This window comes from Phasianus colchicus, chromosome 19 (assembly GCF_987193195.1).
Source record: "Phasianus colchicus chromosome 19, bPhaCol1.hap1.1, whole genome shotgun sequence".
In the NCBI taxonomy this organism is placed as follows: Eukaryota; Metazoa; Chordata; class Aves; order Galliformes; family Phasianidae; genus Phasianus; species Phasianus colchicus.
The window spans coordinates 6961867-6979768 of NC_143454.1; the positions used below are offsets into that span (position 1 = coordinate 6961867).

Genomic DNA, 17902 nt, shown 5'->3' on the forward strand with positions numbered 1-17902 from the left:
TGCCTACTGACCACCATGTTGTGATGCCTTTTGGCTACTTGGATGGAGCCCTGGGCAGCCTGGTGTGCTGGCTGGCAAATAGCTCACAGCAGGGGATGTGGTTGGAACTGGATGATCTTTAAGGTCCTTCCCAGCCCAAGCTGTTCTGTGATTCTATAATTCTGCAGTACTTATCACGTTATCCCTCTTGTTTTCATGAAAGGAAAAAAAGATTGAAGGAGAGGCAGTAAATTAAAGCAAAGTGGTAGGGATTCCTATATGGTAGTGGTAGGGTTTTTCTATATGCCCTTCCCTAACTCCATATCCCCACTCCAGTGCAGGTATTAACTCTCTCCTTTGTTTTTGTCAGCTCCAGTTTATTCTGAACAGTGCACATTTTTGGAGAACGTTTTTACTCATGTGGCCAAGTGCAATTGCAGCTGCTGTTAGCAGGAAGGTGGAGGAGGTCACCTCCTGTCTGGTACTTGAGAAACGTGGTTCTCAGGCAGTTGCATCTTCTCCTTTACATCTCCTTTTTGGGGTATGGGGGAATGGTTTCTGATGGAGAAGAGGTTAAGGACTTGAATTAATCTTTGGTAAGCTCCATTAAAACTCCAGCTGTATCAGTTGCATTGGGTGCATGTTTTGATAGTTATCTTCCCAACTAAAAGGACATGAGGATTTTTTTAAAATAAAAGTTCGGATTCTAGAGAGCATTTACTTAAGACTTAAAAAAAGAAAAGAAAGAACAACTGTCTGTTGGCACAGCTGTATAATTGTGTTATGCACGGGAGCCTGGGCTGGCACAATGGCAGAATAAAATGACGTGTGTATTGCTAAAATGAGGGTCAGCTGTATCAGTGAGTGTTGCTGATACAAGGACTGGTAGCACCGTGTTGGCCAGCAGCAAGCAGCTCACAGAGGGGTCAGATCAAGTGATCCTGGTTACAGAGAGTGGAAATCCCCAGGACAGGGAGCAGTGTTGGGTAGGAGCAGTGTTGGGTAGGAGCAGCGAACAGCACAGCAGCAGAAGTGCAGCCCTGTGCATCTCAGTGTGAGGAATTGCCAATTCTGTGCTGTGTAAAGCAACCATTTCCTTGTTACCTGTGCTGTTGATAGAAATAGCTTCAGAAAGAAATGTTCTGATTCATTTGATGTCCTATCAAATTAGTAGCACAGAGAGACTGGTCCTGGGCTTTGCTTACTCTCCCCCCTGGCTTTTTTCCCACAGGGGCAAGGTTTGGATGGATGTCTCTTATCAGAATTAGGTTCAGGCAAGTTTTCTCTGTCTGAAATCTTGGTATATAGTAATGTATAGCGTGCCTTGCTCACCATGGTGCTAACACGTGGGTGCTGGTGGGTGCTGGCACATAGCAGGGAGCTCTGAAGCTGGAGGCAGTTGTGTTACCCCTGTGATAGAACACAGGTCTGGGAAACAAAGTGTGAAGCTCTGCTGTGCTCACAGGAACGTGGTCCATGGTGGAAAGATGTGAACACTCTGCTCTCTGCAAACAGATGTTCCTGCAGATGTTGTTGTGCACAGCTTGCAGGCTTTTATAGCAATAGCAGAAGTTGAAGGGGAGTTCTGGGCATGTTGTTATAATTTGCCCATGTTGTCTGGTCTATCCAAATGGGTCTCCTTGAAACACTCAGGAGAATCATCCTGCTTTAGAACAATCTGTAACGTTTATTTTTATTTTCCTAGGGTCCACCAGGTCTGCCGGGTTTACCAGGACCACCAGGCAAGAGGGGTTCTCGAGTAAGTGCTTTAAGAACTTCTATTTCTCTCCATCTGTACCTATTGCCACCTGTCCTGATGCTCCAAGGGCTACTGTGTGGCTGAGCAGTGATTGCTTTAAGACCTACCATTGGGGTCTGCCCTTCCACCTTTCTCTCCTTCCCTGTCAAAGATTCCAGGAAGGCACCTTTTGGTGATCTGCAGCCTCTCCATACTGTGATTTTACAGCAGCAAAGGCTGGGGGAGGATGTTTTAAAATAGCTGTCAGAAGGATGAGCTCTGCCTGTCTCATTTTGTTTCCAGTAGGCAGCGTGCCCTACTCCTACAGTTAAGCACTGGCACCATTTTCATGGTTGCAAGGTGCTGTCCCACGAGGTACAGTTATGGAGCCTGAGCACTGAGCTGCTGTGGGTTGGGAATCAGCAGATACAGGTGTACGAGGCTGTACTTCTGGAATGCTTGGATCCGTGATCCAGGCAGCATCCTGTCCTGGCAGCAGAGGGAGATTTGCTCGGACCTATTTGGCTAAAACTCAATCCTGTGTAAGGTCTTTAAGGAACAGCCATGAGGCTAAGAGCGAGAAGGCTGTGTGCTCATGGGGACACTTGTTATGGTCCTGGGAGGTGAATGAACTTCCTTTCTGTAATAGTAACAGGACCCACTGCAGCGTGGGATGGATCTCAACAAACCTGAATACAGATTTGGGCCCCAAGGCATCCGAGAGCTTCAGGCTGCTGTGTTTTATGGACAAGATAATGTGTTCCACATCAGAGATGTTCTTTGGTGAAATACCAGCACAACTGGCTATGCAGCTCCGATGCCTTCTGTGTACCAATACCTAAGCAGCAACCACATCAGCACATTGCCTGGACTTTGTCTTTCTCAGCTGCAGGGTTGTTCTTACCCCAGCCCCAACCCCAAGCGGCTGTTTGGTGTTACTTCTTGCAGTCCTGTGGTGTGCAAACCAGACTCCACGTCTGGAGGCCCAGCTGTGTGAATGACCAACTTTCACCTCTACCTCCAAATTCCACTATCTGCCAAAACTGCAGTTTTCCTAGGAGAAAAAAAGCGTTGTGGAAAACCATGTCACTACTTGGCATTGCTCCCCATCCTATATTTAAGACAATCCCCTGAAAGACAATAAGCAACAGAGGATCTCTGAGTTCAGCCCCTGCCAGAGGTGCTGAGAATCAGCCCAGGGAAGAGTTCCCAGTTAGGAAGTGCTCACACAGCTGAGCCTGGCTTGGCTCAGGCTGCTGCATAGAGGCTGTGCTAATTTTGGGAGGGGGCAAAAGGGTCACCCTGTAAATGTCTGGCCTGGAGCACTGAAGACAGTGCTGCTCTGTGCGTGAGTTGTTTTGACTTTGCAGCGTGTTTTTAGTATTTTTTTTTTCTTGTGGTTCTTCGGGGTTTAAGGACTTAACTGCAAGGAAGAGGACCTGCCAGAAACTAAGATAGGCTTAGGGGAATTCTTGCATCTTTTGCTTTTGTTGTGCATGAGTCACTTCAAAACAAATGTGCAGCATGGCTGAGGGTATGTCCTAGCTCTGCTTCACTTGATCCTCCAGTAAAGCAGACTTGTTCTTGTACCAGCCCATGGGTAGTCCATGGGTGTCCCATAAGGTGTCCCCCAAGCATGGACTGCTGAGGGGAGGTGAGCACTGCATGCAGCTTTGCAGTGCTGGATGCTGGAGGAAAAGAAGGGTTTCTTCTTGTCCCCAGTGCAGTTTATGGCTGACATGATTGTCCTTGTTGTAGCTTGCATAATTCCTACGTTATTAATGCTTGTACAATAACTTGGTTTATTTGAAAGACTAGCTGCAGCATTTGACTCATGACCTTCTGTAGCTGTGAAGCCCATGGAGTGGCTGTCTTGCTGATGTAGCGCAGTATTTCCACTCCTTTGAATTCTGTATTGCCTCTGTTTTATTTCCTTTCTCCCCCCGTGTTGGTCAGAGTTAAATGAAAGCTCAGATCAGCTTTTGCTTTGAGGGTGAGATTGTGGTCAGAGATGGTTTGTAAGGAAAGCTGGCTGCTCCCATGAGTCTGTCTCCTTGTTTCCAGCAGATAAATATCTCTAGCCTCGCCTTACAGCCAGAAAGTTGCTCTTCTATGTAAGCAAATGCCCCCGATTTGCAGTAACAAATGCCAGTCTGTAAAGGTTTGAAAAAGGATGTGGGACACAGTGCTCAAATGCAATGCAGAGCAGAAGCCAGATGGATTCTAAGGTTTTCTAAAAAATGACATTTCCTTGATTTTTAAGTTTACCCCTATTCTAGGAGAATGAAATGGATGATACAGCAGTCACTCTGCATCAGAGATCCATGGAGACAGAATATTTGCATGCCCTTCTCTGCAGCCACAAGGACACGGGGGTTTACTAAACAAAAGTTGGGTGTTTCTCACTGCCGTGTAAGGAATCCCTTGCTTCCTAATACCCAACCTGAACCCCCCCAGGTCTGCTCGAACTCAATATCCCCATTTAACACAGGTGCACAAACTCAGGTGCTGGGGACACATTTTCCCCAAGCAGTGTGTTTTACCCCTGGCCACCCAACAGGCCGCAGGCAGAGTTTGGAGTGAAGCCACAAATCCTGACACGCTGCCATTGCTCTTGTTTGACCTGTCAGGTGGCTGCAGGAGAAATGCACTCACATGTGCTTTAGGATGCTCTTACCATGCTCCTGTGAACCTTGAAAGATTGCAAGGTCCCGCTGTGACACATCCCTGCGACATTTGGTCTGTGGTTGCAGAAAGTCTCCCTTGCCTTCCAAATGCACTGCTTCCCCCTGAAAGAAGCAAGGAGTCAGCCAGCTGTTCGGGTTCCCCGTATCCTCATTCCTCGAGGAAGACTTTCCCATTTCTGAAAAGAAGTGCTTAAAGAAACAGTTTGTTTGGTTTCACCTCAAATATTTCGCTCGTTTTTCAGCAAGCCAAAGGTCAGAGTGGGATCTGTAGGTCAGAGAAAAGGGAAAGCCCGATGCATCATGAGTCCTGAATGAGCAGCCGTTCTTCTGACTGAAGCGTTCTCACATTTAGCAGGAGTTCTGAGGACATTTCCCTCCTTGCAAATGCTGAGGCGGCGAAGGCAGCTGTGCACAGTTGCACTTTTGTTAATTTGGGAGGGCTGTGAAGCTGTGTGCATAAAAGCACTTCTGTCAGCCGGGTCCCATCTCCAGGCACGTCACCAGAACTGCACGGCGCGGTGCCGCTCCCAAGTGGCTGCCATTCGTGTGGATTACATTCCAGGGAGATGACAAAGCTGTCACCTTTGGGAAGCCCTCATCACTTGGAGAACACATTCAGGGATTGTTCTGGCCGCTCTGTCGCTGAGCCTTGGGCTGCTGCTTTCTGGGATAACATTTTCCGTGGCATTTCTGGTGTGAGGTTTGGACCATTTCAGATGCAAGTTAGCTTGTCATTAGGCTGGTTCAGCCATTATAAGGGGGACAAAAGGAATGATAAGAGAGGCACAATTGCAAATAGTGAAATGTGCTATGGGATTTTTTGATTGACTGGTCTCAAAGTTGTGCCATCCTGAGTATAGAAGAGAGAAATAAAACTAATGTAATGATCTTATAATTACGGAATCATTTGAGCTGGAAGGGACCCTTAAAGGTCGTCTGGTCCACCTCTCTGCAAAGAACAGGGACACCCACAGCTCCATCAGGGCTCCGTCCTTCAAAGATGACTGTAAATGATGATAAACATTCTTAGGAGAATCATGATTTCTAGATATGAGTGAGAAAATCAACTAAATCCAGGATAATGTGAGTAAAATATAGTGATTAACTGTAGAACTACGAAGCAATTAATTCTTGAATTGCTTCTCCATGGAGAGGAAGCACAGACTGGAGATGGATAGTTCTGCTGGGTGCAATAGGAGAAGTGGAATGAAGGTCAGAGTGGGTTTAATAGAACAAGTGTGCGTAGCTGGGGTGCGTGATGACTCATTGGGGTTTGCAGATAGATAAGTGGATTAACGTGGGAGGCTTACTTACATGATGCTGTACTGCCAACAGCTCCCAAGGCGGTGCTGTCCCACACTTTCTGTCCCCCAGCCCAACTCAATGTACCACGCTGCATCTTCCTCGTCTGCCAAGAATGTGGGTGGAAGCGTAGATTCGGGACTAACCGTGTTGGAACACATCGAGATCAGTTATTTTTACCATTTTTAGGACTACTGCCAGACTACGCCCTTTTTTCTCTGCAGTTACGAGAGCAGTTTAAAATGTCTAGCACAATCCCCAGACGTGGTTACAGCAGCCACTGGTGTGCCAGACTGGACTTCCCACTGTCACTTCATCAGCAGGATGTGGCTGCTTTTCACCAGCATGAGACCACATTGGTCTCTGGGAGTAGGATGGGTTTCTGTTCTTCCTTTGCTCGGATTACACACCACGAGTCTCATTGAGTTCAGCGGTAAATCCTCTGTCTTGTATGTCAAGAGCCTGTGTTTTCTCAGAATCACATGTTTTAGCACTGGGTAACGGGACCAGATTCTTTCTCCCGTCTTCCCCCCTTTACAATCCCACTTTTGGTTGAGGCCTTATGATTGCGTTGTGCTTTGGTTTAGGTCTGGAAGAGGCCGCACCAAATTTGGCTGGAGGCACAACGAGTCTCTTAACCAGGAGCCCTTGGTGGGCAGCCCAGCTTCCTGCATTCCAGCTTTCCTCCTGGAAACTCTCCCTGTCAGCTAGGAGTCACCAAACCGTGCCGTTCCTTCCAGCCTAACTCTTTTAAGCCTGCCCCAGGCAATGGCAAAGCACAGATTTCAGCTAACTGCACTGACGTGGGCCGTGAGCCAAGCTGCCCTGCTCCAAATTTGAATAACAGCTGAATTCCCTCCTCAAATCTCACAGCAGTCAGAATTTATGAACTCTGCTCAGTGCTACCCAGATTATTGCTTATGCATAAGTGCTTTTTAGGAACCCATCTTTTATAGAGACTTTACTGCTCTGGTTTCTGCCACTTGTATTGATTTTCATCCTTATTTAGGACCTGGAAGACTTGAGTTCAAGTGCTTTTGCTACTGCAGGCTTGTACACGAAGCCTCCATCCCACCCAGTGAGACAAACAGATGCCATACTTTAGTGGGAAAATAAATTTATTCAAGATCACTTGGTTATAGCATCTGTATGGGTTTTCAAATTACCATTTGATACCCCTTAATTTCAATTGAAATTGCTTCAGTTTTGTTGAAAATTCACAGCCAGGGTTAGAGGTATGGGGGAATTCCAGGCTGAAAAGTTGGGAGGGAATTAAGAAAGGGGCAATGAAAGTATTTGGGTAAAAGATGTCATTTGGAAAGCTGAGCCTCAGCCTTCTGATGGAACAGCTTGTGGAGAGCAGAGCTGCACAGGTTGGGAAACAGCACTGAGCACCCATCGGCTGTCTATACCACAAGATACAATAGCTAGACAAAAAAAAGCCATTATTTCCTATTAGAGCGTAGTAAAAATAAAACTGAATAAACATCAGCTCACTGGTACTCTTCCAAAAGAGGGCAAGAGCTCTGCACTTGGGTGGCAGTCGCATGTTTAACAGCAGTGATCGTCCTCGGACATCAGACCCTGGAGACATTGGTCCCAAATCCTCTGAAGTGCTCATTGGGAAGGGTTTAGCTTACTGAGAGAGTGCATGAGTGGCTTTTTGTCCCCCAGCCCACCCTCCTCCTAACTGGAGGGCACATCACTGTGCTCCTGACGGCGGTGTGAAGCTCACACACAGTCTTGGCAGAACAGAAGCCCTTGGAATTAAGTCTTCAGGTTGTTTCATCTCTCAGGAACGTGTTCAAGAGGACTTAGAATTATTACTACTTCTGCCTGAAAGGTTAACAGAACTTTTGTGCTATATACAATCCTGGGATAAACTATCCTTGGCTGTTTGTTCCAGATAACTCCTTAAATAGCCGTCGGAAAGTATGTAAAGTGCTTTCAAAATGTGATGTAAAAGGAGGTGCTGGTGTATGTGATCTGAGGTAGATGCCCTAACGGTGTCATTGGCTTGTAAGAGCTATGCAGGAACACTGATCTAAATGGTATTTATTTTTAAATTGGGTCTTGCCTCCAATCCGCCTGTTTTACCATCCTGCCACCCATTCTTTCTCCCTCTAAAGACAAAAAATGTCTTTTCCTTGTAGGGGAAAAGAGTTCATCTTAAATAAATAATGAGCAATTTAAAATTTCCCTTTAAGAGCTGCTTCCATCCTCTTTCATTTTTACCCAACACAGCGTCCCCACCCCCACACACTTGCACTGCCCTTTGCCCACCTCCTGCCCTTTCTGGGGCTCCTTGCACAGCTTCCCCTCCCCTGACCCCAAAGTATTTCTGTGCCTGGGTGGGGGGATATTTAGTGTCACTGAACCATCTCATGGTCATGGTGGATGTTGCATTGACAGACAAGTGTCGCCTTCCCAAAGGGTGGGCAGGAGCTGGTGCTGATGAATATTACTGATCCCTCTTGACTTCAATTTGTGTTTGTTGTGTTTTTAGGGTCCTCCAGGTCCCCACGGAAACCCTGGTTCACCTGGACCCCCAGGCCTGAAAGTAAGTGTGCACTGATGGGCACAAGGAGCTTTACCTTTGTGTTTCTGATACTTCCCAGTGGGGCTCTCAGCAGAACAAAGAGTAGCTGAAGTCATTTATCCCCCTCCCCTCTGCTTGGACACAGCCAAAGCCTTCTCCTGTGCTTATAGGTGCTGTGCACCTCAATTCTCAGATCTCTCTAATTTCAAACACTTCCTAATAAGGATCCTGTCTGATATGCCTGTGGCAGGGAGCAAGCTGCTGTGCTGGGACGAGGGCAGTGGAACCACTCATAACATCTCACCACATCCTGATTTCTTCACTCTATTTCTCATGGATTTCACAGCATCCATCAGCAGCAGGGCCTTAGCAGCACCCACTTCTCCTCTCACTTCCTCCTCCCTCACCTCCCCATCCCTCTGCAGAGCTTCTGGGCAGCTGGAACTCTGCCCCATCAGATCCCATTGCTGCCTCCTACATGTCCTCATCTCCCCCATGAGGTCTCCTCCGGGGCCGAAAAGTCATTGAGATTTGAAGGGCAGTGCTTAACAGAGGTTTACACAAGGAGTCTGTAGGTGCAAGCAAGAATCTTTTCTTTTTATGATCTCATCAGCAGACAGGGATATTATGAGCACTATTGATGCTCTGGGAAAAAGATTGTGGAAACTTGGCATGCTGCCGTTACGCGATTAAAAATTAGGCACTGGAGACCTGCTGGTGAAGAGCAGCTGTTTTAAATTCTGCAGTGTAGCTGTATGGCCTGAAAAGTGAGGCTGTAAAAGTTCTATATCTTCAGTGCTCTGCATTTATTCTCCATCGGTGACTTCCAGATCACACTTGTTGAGTTTTACAAGTCAAATCAAAGTCCTTTTTACCTAACTTCTAGTTGTGCAAATTCAGCCTGATCCAATCTGTGCAGCACAGCTTTTCTGTGCTATGGGTGTTGTTTTTTTTTTATCGTTAGCCCAATTTCAGAAATCATCACACGGCCATAATGCTGTATTCAGCTGGCTTCTTATTAGAAATAAAACGTTTCTATAAGTATTTGTCTCCCATCCTGGCTGGCTGCTTAAAAGCCTCTGGTGGATGGGTTGCTGTAGCAGCCTGCAGCAGAAATGTGGGACCACCAGTCTGCACTATGCCACTTAATTTTGCCCTGACACTGTTTGCAGGATTAGGCTGTTCTCCATGATGCTGTGTCACAAGAAGCACTGGGTTTGCAATGGGAGCTGAGAGCTGCAGCTCTGGTGTAACAGAACCAGCTGTAACTCCACCTCTATCAATGAGAGCCTTCTAAGATGTGATTGCAAGAGCTTTGCATATGAAGTACTTTTTGTAAGGTTCCTATAGCTTTGATTTCCCTCCTTCCCTTCATTTCTTCATTGCTATACCAGTCCCAGAAGCTGGAGTTCACAGAAAATCAAGGTGTTTAATCCCCTTACATTTTAAATCCCCTTCACCAGGGTCCACAAATCTGCACCTGTGACCTGCTATCCTCTTAGAATGCCCTGTAGTCAGGGCAGCCCCAAGCAGAACATGAGGGTGCCTGCAAGTGGGCTCCATCTGCCCTCAGCATCCCTTAACCATGTGGAAAAAACGAGCAGCTCAAAAAGGAAGCTGAACTTTCCCAGATAGATAGAGCTTGGAAACAATGACTAACAGCAAGTATTGTCACTGAGGAAGTAACCCAGGAGCATAATTTTTATCAGCTGAATTAACAGAGCACTCATGAGGTCAGACAGTGCCTGAGTACAGTGGAGGTGATTCCACACTGAGGATGCCCAGCAGCATCAGGATTGGGAGGTACCTGTCAGCAGGCTGTGTTTTCCAAAGGCATCACAGCAACTGGGTTTGTACCTCTCACACAGAAGCCTTTGGCCCCAGATGTTGGTGTGTTTTGCTTAGCTGCTCCAGAGGAATCTTCCTTGTTACTGCAGTAGGCAAAGTCGAATTTTCCTTTTAGCGGATGGTTTGGCTGTAGTGCCACTGATGCTTGAAATACTGATGCTTTAGAGGTGTTTAAATTTCACAGCTGTCAACTTCTCCCAGGTATGGATAAAAACAGAAGAAAGCATTTTCCTTTCCAAGGAAATGTGCTCCATCGGTTGGGATGGGAAGGCTTGTAGGCAGGGGCTGATGGATGAGGTTAGGGTAGATGTCACCGTGTGGCTGCTGCACATGAGGAGCTGGGCATTCCTCAGCCTCAGCCCTCAATGTCAGCCATCTGTCTCTCTGGCCCTGATGCACTCTTGTTATTTAATCTTAGGAAAGTGTGATCCCACTGTGGCTGAGCTCCCCACCTGCGTGAGGATCAGAGCAGTGTAAAGCATAGAACACAAGGCACAGACAGCAAACATGATCTGGACCTCACCAGAGAGCAATGTGAGAGACACCTCACTGGGCACATGAGAAGGCTCATGGAGCTGGTGGATGTCTACCTGCAGCATTGCATCAATTTTGCTGAAGCATGTAGCTGTGATCTCAAGCACCCACAGTCAGCTCAGAGTGGGAGACTTGCCTGAAAAACAGCTGCATGCAAAGCAAGATTGTCTGCATGACTTCATGTAGTGCTTGGAAACCAGGCAGCCTTCATTCAGAAACTCTACAGATGCATCTGCCTTGAGTTGGCAGCGCTCCCTACAGTCCACAGCCAAGCAGTCTCACTCCCCGAGCCTTGCAGCTTGTGGTGGATGGTGGGAAGGGAGAAGGGGGTGTGCAAGGTGTGTCAGGTGCAGTGATGCTGCATGGAGAAGCTGCTCAGCTGGTCGTAGCTTCATGTTGCTAATGAGAAACACCAATTAGCAGATAATAATATTCTTCTGTAAGGTCCAAGTCCTTCAAGTCCTTCCAAGCACTTGGAAACCAACAATTATCTCTTCCAAAAGAATCTGGCATACTGCAAATCTCATCCCTTTTTTCCTGCTTCTCTCTCTCTCCCATCTTTCCACCTTTTAAGATTTTAACCTGGGATTTTCCAAAGACTCTCCTGGAATTATCTCTTGACAAGCTGCTGAAATCCTATCAGAAGATCAGCCTTTGGTTGTACTTTCTCTTGTCACGGCTGTTAAACAGGAAAATTATGCATACTGCCACTTAAGATAAAGTGTGCCTCTTCCTCTGCCAGCCTGAACGCCTCCCAATTGCTCTGGCTGCTGATGGTGTCTAATTAGTGTAACTTTCTCTCCAGTTTCATCTGTTCCCCACAGTTAAAGAAAACAACAGCAGCTAGGAAGTTGTTAAGGATGGTTTATCCACAATAATAGGCTTGGTAATTATTTTTGTGATGGTAGTTGTAGGCAAGGAAGAAATCACAGCTGTCTGATCTAATAAGTATCAAAAGTCCTGACATCGCCTTCTTCCAGATATCCTTTTTTAGTCAATTTAATACTGTCAAATACTATTTAAAACTCAGTGCTTTAGCAGCAGTATTAACTTGTCAAAACCAGCCCTGACAAAACAGAGTTATTCCTGAGGGCTTTAATGCATTTGAGGTATGGGAAAAAGACAGAGGTGAAACAAAATGTTGGTCTAAGTTGGAGGCTTGATGGAAGCAAGACCACATCTATGGGTCGGGTCTCTGGGTGATGTCATTAATTTAAGTTTCTCATTTCAGGGTCAGAAAGGTGATCCTGGGCTGTCGCCTGGAAAAGCTCGCAGGGGGCCAAAGGTAAGATGGCATCGAGGCCACGTTGTGCTTCAACCCTGTGCCTACACGTGGAGGGGCCCATGCTGCAGCCATGGGCAGCACAGCTGCTCGTGCAGACTTGGGGCTAAAACTTCAGACTTGGACTCTGGATTCAGGACTAAAGCGGGTTAGCTCAGGACTAAAGCAGGTTAGCTGTGTTAAGGACCATGTGCTCTGCCAATGCTTTACAATGAGTGACGAGCCCCATTTTTGCAGTTTCACAGCTGAGTGAATTTTACAGAGGCCACAAGACCTCAGAGAGGTCTAGAATGAATAGAAAGACAATCAAGGCTTCGCAGTATCTACCTCAATTAGTTCTTTCCGTGGTGGCTGCACAGTACTTCATAATTCACATCCAGGACGAGAGGCCTGGTTTTCTTCCTTTCATCATAAGCCTTGCTATAAATGCACCATTAATAGAAAGCATCAGCATCAGTTTGAAACCAGATGCCTCAGTGCTCTGCAGGGCTGTGAGCTGCAGGGTGACACTCACAAACGTTGAGATGGCTGAGTCTGAAACGACACGTTTAACTTAACAGCACGAGGTGCCTTTGGAAATGTCTGGGGCTGTATCAGAATGGCATCACATGGAAACCATCCACCCGCACAATCTGGAACTGTTTTCTTGCAAGCATGCTCATTGTAAGAAGGGGAGAGATCCAGATTGCTTTTAGCTCATGTTAACAAGGCTTTGTTCCTGTTAGCAGTAATAGAAACAAGGAATTTCCAGCAGGAGTTTGGAGTGATGCCTAATTTTCAAGCTAGATACTCCAAATGCGTTTTCACTAGGCAGGCACGGCACAGTGCTGGAGTCCTGGAAGGATTCTTTCATCCTAATCAAAGGAGGCCCAAATGGGCTTGAACTAATGGATCGGATGTTAGCATGCTCACACCGAAGAGCTTCTCACTTCTGTGATGGTTTGGGTACATCAGCTGGGATGCAATGCAATCCCCTTCCAGAAGGGAAAGCCACTGACATCTCTCTCCCACCAGCAGCCCACAGAGATGCAGCTCATGTTGTGTAGGTGAAGTAACTCCACCATCAGAGTCATCTGAGCCGAGCTGTGGGCTGAGCCAATGTGGAGCACAGCCACAGGGTTTGGCAGGAGGTACCTGTTGTTCCTGTTGCATTTTTCTTGCCTAGGCCATTTAAACACCCAACTAAAGGCAAATGAAGCATGGACCGAATGAGATCTTTTTTCTTTTTTTTTTTAAGCATTCATTCTGTTGGGGAAAACTGGACTCCAGCAGCAGCTGTCATTGATTAACTGGGTCTATTATTTATATCAGCCAGTTAATAGAGATGGTGTTTAAATATACACTTCTTATCCTGGCAGAGTTGCAATTAGAATCAGAAGTGTCAGTAGTTGAGTACTGCTGTGGGCAGAATAACTTCAGTAACAGTACATCGAGCACAGGGAAAATGTTGCTGAAAACTAATGCAAGTTTCTTGTTTTGTGCAGGGAGACGTGGGCTTACCTGGTCTGACTGGGTTCCCTGGGCCACCTGGTAGAAAGGTAAGCATTTGTCCTTTTCTAGTGAATTAAATCACGATTTTTAATTCAAAATGTCCTCCTGTAACTCTACCACACTGTCATTTCAACATTAGCATCACCAGCAATATACCTACACCTAGAAAAGCACTCACAGGGTTGGAACATGAGATCCATCCTCGCCTTTATGTTGCAGCAGAGTGTGCACGTGTTCGAGTGTACAAGTCCACATAGCAGCACCTCAGCAATCCATACGCTGAGTGTGAGAGCACAGCTCTTCTGTATCAAGGACATTGAGTTGACCTTCCAGTTCCAAGCTGTGTTGGTAGGTTGGGTTGGTTTTCTAGAAGCTGTTGCAGGTTGTTGTTTGATAGCTGGGCTCACCAGATGTGACCCCCCTCCCCAGGGAGCTGATACTGAAATAGCAAAGCTGAATGGTTAAAATAGCATCTTGGTTCAAGTACTCCATCAGTAAATGGGTACTCCATTGGTAAATGAAACGTTGAAGTTGTGCTGCTGTTCCTTAGCCCAATTAGCTGCATACAAACACCCGCTCATCTATGCCTTAAGACTCTGGGGAGGGAAGAAACCTTCCCTCTCCATGCTCACTGTATGCTTTATATTGGGATGAAACTGGAAGAAGTAGAAGCTAGGGTTGTTTGTTTTCTTCTCTCTTATGCCTTGAGTGCTGCGTGGAGCTAGGAGCAGCGTGGGGATTAATTAGCATTCTTTTGCAGTCACAAACGCAGTGCAAAGAGTATCATTTTCCTGATATAACAGCTCATAAAGCAAAAGCTTGTGGTTACAATCAGCAAAACAACGTCAGGAGAGCAAGGCCTCATGGTGGGAAAAAGTGGAGACGGAACAGGAGATTGAACCAACATTCCTGAGTCCAGCACATGGCCTTCACATTTGATTTTGGCTCCCCCAGGACAGGGCAGAGGCAGGGATATGCTTCTGTTTCTCTCTGTAATGAGCAAGTTGGATGCTGAATTTTTTCCTTTGGTGCAGCTTAAAAAAAACACCTCCCAGTAGCACTAGCCTGGCAGTGGTTTTGGTGTAACCTGGCTTTTATTAGCATCCTGCATTAAGAAAAAAATTACAGCTGTTGGAGAAATGTTTGGAAAAAAATCTTTTTTTATCTGGATTCCCTGCTGGCATCCTCCCAGTGCAAATATGCTGGTGTTTGGCTGAAAATAGGCAACACAACTTGGCTACCAGCAAGCAGGAACGCCTTGGAAATGGACGGCCCTCCCGCTCACTGCATGGAAGGGCAGTTCTGAGGGCTTTGATCTGAAAACTCTCTGCAGAAACTTTCAAAGAGGCAGAAGAAAGAAAACAGTTTTCTCACTACATAAAATACACGTCTCAGTAGGATGAGCTGGAGTCACAACCACGCGGCAGATGGTTTGGGGCAGTGTGACTTGCAGCACGGAGCCGGCCCTCTGGATGCAAACCTTTTGCTCCTTGTAGGGCTGGAGAGTCTGATCTGCCACGCAGATACATCTCAGCATTGTTGCCATCAGCCACAAGGGCTGCACGGAGCCCACGGCTGCAGCAAAGTGCCAGGCAGCAGCAGGGAGAGAGAGGTTATGGTTAATGGGATGGGTGATGGGTTGGTGGTTGGGCTTGGTGGTCTTAAAGGTCTTTTCTGGCCGTAAGGATCCTATGATTCTTAGAAGCTTTGCTGAAGTCATCTGGGGACTAAAGGCAGAGCTGCGAGGTGCTCAGTGCTTGCAAACACATCCTGTCATGCAGATCTCATTCCCTGCCCTCTTCACTCCTTATTTCCTATCAGAGTGCAGGATGGCCCTTTATAGCTGGGGGAGCGTGGATTATAAATATCATCACAGATGAGCAAATCTTCCACTGGTGTGCAATTTCCTTTCTGAATCACAGTCCTTTGTGTCGAACACCCTGTAATCATCAGGAAGTGTTTGGATAAAGGAGCAAATGCTGTTGTTTTCATACCCTCTGCTCTGTCATTTTAGTGCTATTTGAAGAGGATTAACAGGTAAATGCTTTCACATTCCAGCCAACTTTAGCTTATACAAGCTTTTCTGTTTTCTCCTCATTATAATTAACCCGAGACAAAAATAACTGCAGTGTTACTGTGAAAAAAAACCCACATTCAGAGCACTATAAATAGCAAGGAGTGTATTTAATATGATGCAACAGCAGTAGAGTATGTACCTAACTAGAGTGCAATTCACTTACCATTACAGAGAGAGCAATGCAGTGCTTGGTGCTGACATGAGCTCAGGGGATGCTCAGAGTGAGGGAATACCAGAGCCAGGGAGCAATTCAGCAAGGTGGGATCTCAAGGGCCAGGTTCCCATCTCCAGCAGATCCCACCTTGCTGATCCCATCTTACTGGTCCTGCTCCAGGAGCTGCTGACAAAAACATGCAGACAGCACTCAGAGAAAAGGCCATTTGGAGGTGCAGAGAAGGGACAACCAGTAGCCCAACAGTCCTCAGGTTAACCAGTGCTTTCTTGGGGGAGTGCAGCTCCATCAGAAGAAGCCGTGATCCTCAGCGAGGTCGAGCAGGGGAGAATGGGTGAAAAGGGAATCGACATTTTTCCAGGCCAAAATGTCTGAAATAACAAGCGAGGAGGAATGCAAAGGGGAGTGGGTAGTAGCCAGGATGGCTGAGAACATTGCATACCTCCGCCAGCAAAGGCTTAGGCTGCAGGTCTAGAATAGCCCAGGGGAAGAATAAAAAAGCAGTTAAACAGAGGTGTGGAGCTGGGAGCAGAAACAGCCCTGGGTTCATCTGGTGAGGGAAACTGGAGGCCAAGAGCTGACCAAGCCAGAACCTGGTGGTGGCTTCCAGACATGGGGTGCTCCCAGTGTGTGCGGGATGCTCTGGGCTGGGATGGGGAGAGCAGCAAAGAGCAATTGTAACCCACTGTGAAAGCATTTGGGGTTTGTTGTTTTTTTTGTGTTTTTTTTTTTTTTCTGTAGTATTTGTGCAAGGATTGTTTTGTGTTGATTTTTTCTCTCCATTTGATTCAAGTTTAATGTTCTGCCTTGTTTTAATCTCTCTAGTAGCCTAGCTAACAATCACCTCTGAATACAATCATAGAATGGTTTGGGTTGGAAGGGACCTTTAGAAGCCATCTGGTCCCATTCCCTGCACTGAACAGGGGCACCCACAGCCCCACCAGGTGCTCAGAGCCCCATCCAGCTCTGACCCTGGGTGTCTCCAGAAATGGGGCATCCCCCACCTCTCCAACCCTACACCAGTGCCTCACCACCCCTATTGTAATCTCTTAATCTGCTCTGACTCCACCTGATGGAAATGAGTTTTAAATAGCTGAAGCAACAGATTCAGGGAAAGAGCAAAAAAACCTGACGTGCCTCCATGTGCAGAATTTCCTTGGTGTTTGGAAAGGGACTGTAGGTAAATCCTGGGGAAAGAGGACTCCAAATGCACGCTGATCAGTCTGCAGCTGAACAGGCTGCCTTTGTTCTGCATTAAAAAAAAAATACTGACAAACTGAAGCAGATTTATGAAAGACCTGTGAGAGTGATTTGAAGCCTGCAACACCTGCCAGCCAGCAAGCTGCATTAAGGAACTCTAATTTGGAAGAGAGCGAGTTAAGAGGCAGCTTGCTCACCATTTTAGGTAGCTCCATAAGGAAGGGCTCTGGATCTTGTCACACCTTGTAATAATTAGATTAGAAAAGCTGGAAGTGAGACAAGTTTGGAAAGCTTCCTGTGACGGTAAATGGTTTTGCTAGTGTTTCCTGTGGCATTTTCAGTTCTAAGACAAAAGTGAGGGTTTTCTCCAAAATGCAAGAGAGCCGTGATGTGTGGGGCTTGGAGCAAGGATGGCTGGGTGAAACACTGCAGAAATTATGAGTGCTTTCACCACAGCCTTCAGATCTACAGCTGAGATGGAGGCTCTTCTGAAGGCAGACACCTCTGCACCTGCCCAAACCCTCTGCCCTATAAGCCTGTGGTTTCCTAAGGATTAAGGGGAATAGTGTGGGTTACAAACCTGAGTGTGGCTGCAGCCCTCTGGCTGTGGATGGAGCAAGTCCTTGCTGAGCAGCCTCCAGCACAGCCTGAGAACATCAGCAAGATTTGGGCAATGCATGGTAAAAGCTTGTGGTGGTGTGGTCCCATTGCATACCCAAAGAACTGCCTCTTCCCTGAACGTTAGTCCTACTTGCAAAGAGAAATTCAGACCGAAACCATTCTTTTTTTTCTTATTCATCTTTTCTACCCTATTTCAACAGGGATACAAAGGCTACCCTGGACCACCAGGTCACCCTGGAGACCAGGTGAGTCTTCCCAGCTCCCAGCACTGAACCTACAGGGAGGGATGGGCTTTGGGTGCTGTACAACATCAGTGGGAGCGGGGAGTTCCACGCACACATGGGAGGCACAGCACATCAGTCTGCATGTCGGTGGGAGGAGGCTGCCTCGGGGTTTCTAAATTTAATTTCTAATTTTTATTGCTCAACCATG

General features: G+C 46.8%; 1 protein-coding gene across 2 annotated transcripts in view; it reads left to right on the top strand.

Moving 5' to 3' along the window:
* Nucleotides 1-17902, top strand: part of COL27A1 (collagen type XXVII alpha 1 chain) — a 160773-nt gene that overhangs the window by 52784 nt on the left and 90087 nt on the right. For both annotated transcript variants that reach the window (XM_090121119.1, XM_090121120.1), the window contains exons 6-10: nt 1685-1738; nt 8213-8266; nt 11859-11912; nt 13394-13447; nt 17671-17715. In XM_090121119.1, the coding sequence (XP_089977245.1) occupies nt 1685-1738; nt 8213-8266; nt 11859-11912; nt 13394-13447; nt 17671-17715 (261 nt within the window). The remainder of the gene's footprint in view (nt 1-1684; nt 1739-8212; nt 8267-11858; nt 11913-13393; nt 13448-17670; nt 17716-17902) is intronic.